This window comes from Galeopterus variegatus, unplaced genomic scaffold, assembly GCF_000696425.1.
Source record: "Galeopterus variegatus unplaced genomic scaffold, G_variegatus-3.0.2 Scaffold923, whole genome shotgun sequence".
Taxonomy (NCBI): domain Eukaryota; kingdom Metazoa; phylum Chordata; class Mammalia; order Dermoptera; family Cynocephalidae; genus Galeopterus; species Galeopterus variegatus.
The window spans coordinates 463,388-468,076 of NW_007727034.1; the positions used below are offsets into that span (position 1 = coordinate 463,388).

Here is a 4,689-nt window from a genome sequence, read left to right on the forward strand (position 1 = left end):
TTAGAGGATTAAATATTAAAATGGCTTCCCAGATAGAAAAATGGCTTCCAAATTGAAAAAAGCTATTAAAAAGAAAAATATGATTTATATAATCTTCTCTTGATTTAAAGTAAATAATGCATGCTATTTTATGTTTGGTTTTTTTTTTATACAGGGTTATTTCGGGGTATTTCATAGAGTAATAGTCATTCACCTGTGTTGCTCTCTTGTGTTCCCTTGTAGGGATAGGCCACTATTGTTTATTAATTCTATCGCTTAGTGGCTATTTGGACGTTTTCAAATTTCTGCCATTATGACCAGTGCCCTTAAGAGCATTGTCTACATATCTGCACTTGAGTGTCTTATTGTCATCTGCATCTCGTCATGCCCTACGGTCACTTCTCACCGTCTGCCCGAGAACTTGACCCATGTATGATGTTCTACATCTCAGTTGATAGAAACCCCATCGTTCTAGTTTCTCCTGTGAAATAACCGGAGTCATCTTTGACTCCTCTTGTTCCATCTTGCTTCAACTTCAGCCCGTCCGGGAACTCCACAGGTCTCACCTGTGCTCGTCCTGTGCCCCGCTGCACTGTGACTCCCCAGGCTGACCCACTGCTTCTCATCTGGTTACGGCTTTCACCTCCTAACAGGTGTCCTGGCCTCTACATCTGGCCCCTATATTCTAGTCTAAGTACAACTGACGGGCTGTGGAGCTGTGAGGTGTGATCATTCCTCCATGCAAAAGCCTGAAGTGGTTCTGCAGCACTCCCAGAGTCAGAGCAAAGTCCCTCCTGTGGCCGACTGCCCCCAACGAGGTGCTGTGCGCCACCTCCCTTCCTTCCTTGTATTACTCTCCATCTCCCTCTGCTGCAGTCACGCGGGGACTGGCTGTGTCAAAGTATCCAAAGTTGCGAGGCCTGCTCCTGCCTGAGGGCCTGAGCTTTGGCTGTTTCCTTCACCTGGAACAGTACTTTTCCTCTCTATTCATTTCATTTCTTTCATGTTATGCTACATTTGCCATGATAAATTCAAATTGGGTCCCTTCTGCAAGCTTGTCATGTTCCTAATTTCAGGGGGAACTGTTTTGAAATGTTACCATTAAACAGAATGCTTGGTGTAAGGATTGTAGAAAGCATTGAATTCGGATTGGTTGTTTAGTTTGCTGATACTGAACTTTTCTTTTGTGGGAGTGGCTGATTTTGTTAGTTTCTGGCCTCAGCTGGGTGTGACACGCAATGGTTCCCTTTGGTTTCGTGTGTGTTTGTTTGTGGTTTGGTTTTTTTGGTGGCTGTCTGGTATGGGGATCTGAACCCTTGACCTTGGTGTTACAAGGCTGTGCTCCAACCAGCTGAGGTAACTGGGCAGCCCTCCATGGTCCATTTGATTCAAGAGTCACCTATGTCCAGTTTTTGTTGTTGTTTTCTATGGCAATATCTCCAAGTTGGAACTAGTTGAATTTTAAAAGAATGTGAAATTTAGCCTGATATTTTGGAAAATCATGATCAAGTGGTCCTAAATACTTAGAGTTAAAAATTCAGAAACCATATTCATAACTATATCTAAATATATTTGCTGTAGTGACTAGTACTTCTAAAAAATTTTTGTACCTGCACTCCATGCCTTTATTTGTCGTATCCTCATCTCCATCTCAGCACACTCCAAGTTGAACTCTTCATCCTTCACCACTATCCTCCTCTGTCTGTCACTTTGCACAACTCAGTTGCAAAAATTTGGGGTCCTCCTTGACATTTCTTTTCCTCTCACAAGCCACCTTCAATTTATCAGGAAATTTGGTTGTCTCTAATTTCAGATTATGTCTGGAATCCAATCTGCACCTCCCTACTGCTGCTACTGACTTCTTCTAAACCACCATCCTGGTGTCCCTGATCACAGCCACCATGTCCAGCAGCTGCCCCTCATGCCTGTTATCAGATAATAGGGAACTTGCCGAGATGCTTGGTCAGGTCATTGCTGTGCTCAGAACACTGCACTAGCCTTCAGGTCACTCAGCACCAAAGCCAAATTCTCTACCACATAGTCAGGTCCCCATGACACCTGTGCCCGCCCATTCTCGTCACTCTCCTGTCACTTCTGCTGCTGCTCCCCGTCTCACTTTGCCCCAGTTGTACCAGCCTCTGGCTGTGCTCGAGTATCCAATGCCTGCTCCTCCATCGGTCGTAAGCTCTGACTGGGCTGTGGATTGAATGTCCCCCCAAAACTCCCTGAAGCTGGACCCCATTGTAACAGTGTGAAGAGGGTGGGAAATCAGACTATGGCAGTGTTGAAAGGTTTCAGAGGTGACTGGATCAATACGACTGTGCCCTCATGAATGGATTAACCCATTTGTGGGGTAATGGGTTAATGGTCTAGCGGGCTGTCATGGGAGTGGCTTCATAAGGAGAGCAAGTGAGCACGTTGAGAGCTCTTGCCATTCTCGCCACATGGCGCCCTGCATTGTTGGGACCCTGTAGAGAGTTCCTATCCAGAAGAAGGCTCTCGCCAGATGCGTCCCCTGGACCATGGATGTCCCAGCCTCCAAAACTGTAAGAAATACATTTTGCTTCTTTAGAAATTACCCAGTTTCAGGTATTCCATTGTAAGCAACAGAAAATGGACTAATACAGGCTTTTTACACCATTTGGGATAATTTTTTTCCCTTTCTATTCTTTTCCTTTGTTTTCTCCCCTATTCCGTATTGCCATGTTCAATTTAAATTGAGCATCTTCTGACGCTTTGTCTTATTCCTAATCTAAAGGGATCTATTTTGAAATTTTTTGCTGAAATAGGGTGCTTGGTGTGCTGTAAAGAATTAACCTGACCCAGGGCTGGCTGGTTGGCTCACTCGGTAGAGCACGGTGCTGATAACACAGAGGTCAGAGGTTGGGATCCCCATACGGCCAGCCACCAAAAAAAAAAAAAAAAGAATTAACCTTATCCAAAGAATACAGGTCTCACCTTTGCCCTTGGCTCCTGGGAGAGAATTTTTATATAAATGAGCCAAAGATGGCCTCTATGTATTGGCCCCTGGGCTGTTTATTTCTTCACAGCAATCGAGACTCATTAGGTCAAAAGCCTAGCAGCACCAAACTCAAATTTTTACACATCCAACTATTTTAAAAACAGCACAAACAAGCACATTCTTAGCCATTTCAAGCCTGCCTTCTTTCCATATCCTGTGAAACCTCACCTGAGAGCTGTTGCCCATTGATAAGACAGGGCCTTGGGGTTAGTTATAAGCCCCCAAGCCCCTTTGGAGCTCTTTGACCCAGCGGCTCCCTGCCGTGCTGCTGCGTGACAGCACCTCCACACATAAGCTGCCTATGTGATCCCCCCCTCCCCAGGAGTTCCCTTGCCCACCTCCTCTTCTGAATTTTGGCCCTCTCTGGACCAGCTCCTAATGTGAGGGACTTCTCCCGCATGCAGACCTGTCAGTGTTGCCCAATAAAACCTATGTGTGCTACTGCCACCTCTTGATCATATCATTTTTGTTAATCAGCCCCCAAATTCCTCAAACCCCAACAATAATCTCTCAGCTCTTGGGATGTCCTGCCTGGTGAGAGTGTGTTTATCTGGGGATCTTGACCCACAGTAGATACTGTATGCTAGCAATGTGATTTATGGTGGGGACTTTGGGCCACTCATCAGCTCAACCCCTGAAGTCAGCACGTGGGGGTCAAGCATGTCTATGTGAGTGAGCTCCAACAAAACTAAACACAAAGGCTCAGGTGAGCTTCCCTGGTTGGCAGTAATATGTGCACATCGTCTCACATTGTTGCTGGGAGACAATAGTGCTGCCCATGACTCCACTGGGAGAGGAGAACTGAACACTTTATGATTCTCCTGGACTCTGCCCCACGCAGCTCTTGCCTTGGCTGATGTTAACCTCTATCCTTCCACTGTAATAAGCCATAACTATGAGCACAACCGCTTTCGGTCGTGTCCTTCTAGCACATTGCTGAACCGGAGAGTGGTCTCGGGGACTCACGAGCTTGCAGTTGGGGTCAGAAGGGAGGTTATCTTGGGGATTCCTCAACTTTGCACTTGGTGTAAGTGTTTGTTGATACCACTGTATTTAAATTGGCAGTTTAGCCAATTTATACTGTCCTTTTCTTTCATGGGAATAACTGATTTTTCAGCCTTCAATTGGGTGTAAGATTCAATGGCACCCTGGGGTTCAAGAGTCTCTTGTGTCGTGTTTTGTGTTACTTTTCATCCCAGTGCTTCAAGTTGGCTCTAGTTAAGTTGAAGAAAAAACAAAATCCTTATCTTGACACTTTGTAAAATAATGACAAAACTGTTTCTAATCATTTATCATTTAATATTAACTTTTTTTCCAATTCAGTATTACCTAAAATGATTATTACCTGCCTTTATGCTGCCTTATTACTAGTCTAATGTATACACATATATCTGTGTGTGCACTGTCTGTATGTAATGGAAATTTATTTTTTATTTTTTGGTAGCTGGTGGGTACAGGAATCCGAATACTTGTTGTTATCACACTGTGCTCTAACCAACTGAGCTAACCAGCCAGCCCCTACATGTAATGGACATTTCTTATGAGACTATACTAGAGGTACCCTGTACGAAGAGTAATTAGGACTGACCTAGGCAGCTTTCACTTCCTGCACAAAAAGAGGGCACTTCAGTTCTGGTGCTCCTGTACTGAGGAGTAGCATCAGAATGGCAGCATGGAAGCTGTTTCTC

At 44.7% G+C, this 4,689-nt stretch overlaps 1 protein-coding gene across 1 annotated transcript in view; it reads left to right on the forward strand.

The window, feature by feature from the left end:
• Positions 1 to 2,030: 2,030 nt before the first annotated feature.
• Positions 2,031 to 4,689, forward strand: part of LOC103591067 (zinc finger protein 556-like) — a 7,321-nt gene continuing 4,662 nt past the window's right edge. Inside the window, exon 1 of the mRNA XM_008573466.1 lies at positions 2,031 to 2,159. Within this exon, the coding sequence (XP_008571688.1) occupies positions 2,031 to 2,159 (129 nt within the window). The remainder of the gene's footprint in view (positions 2,160 to 4,689) is intronic.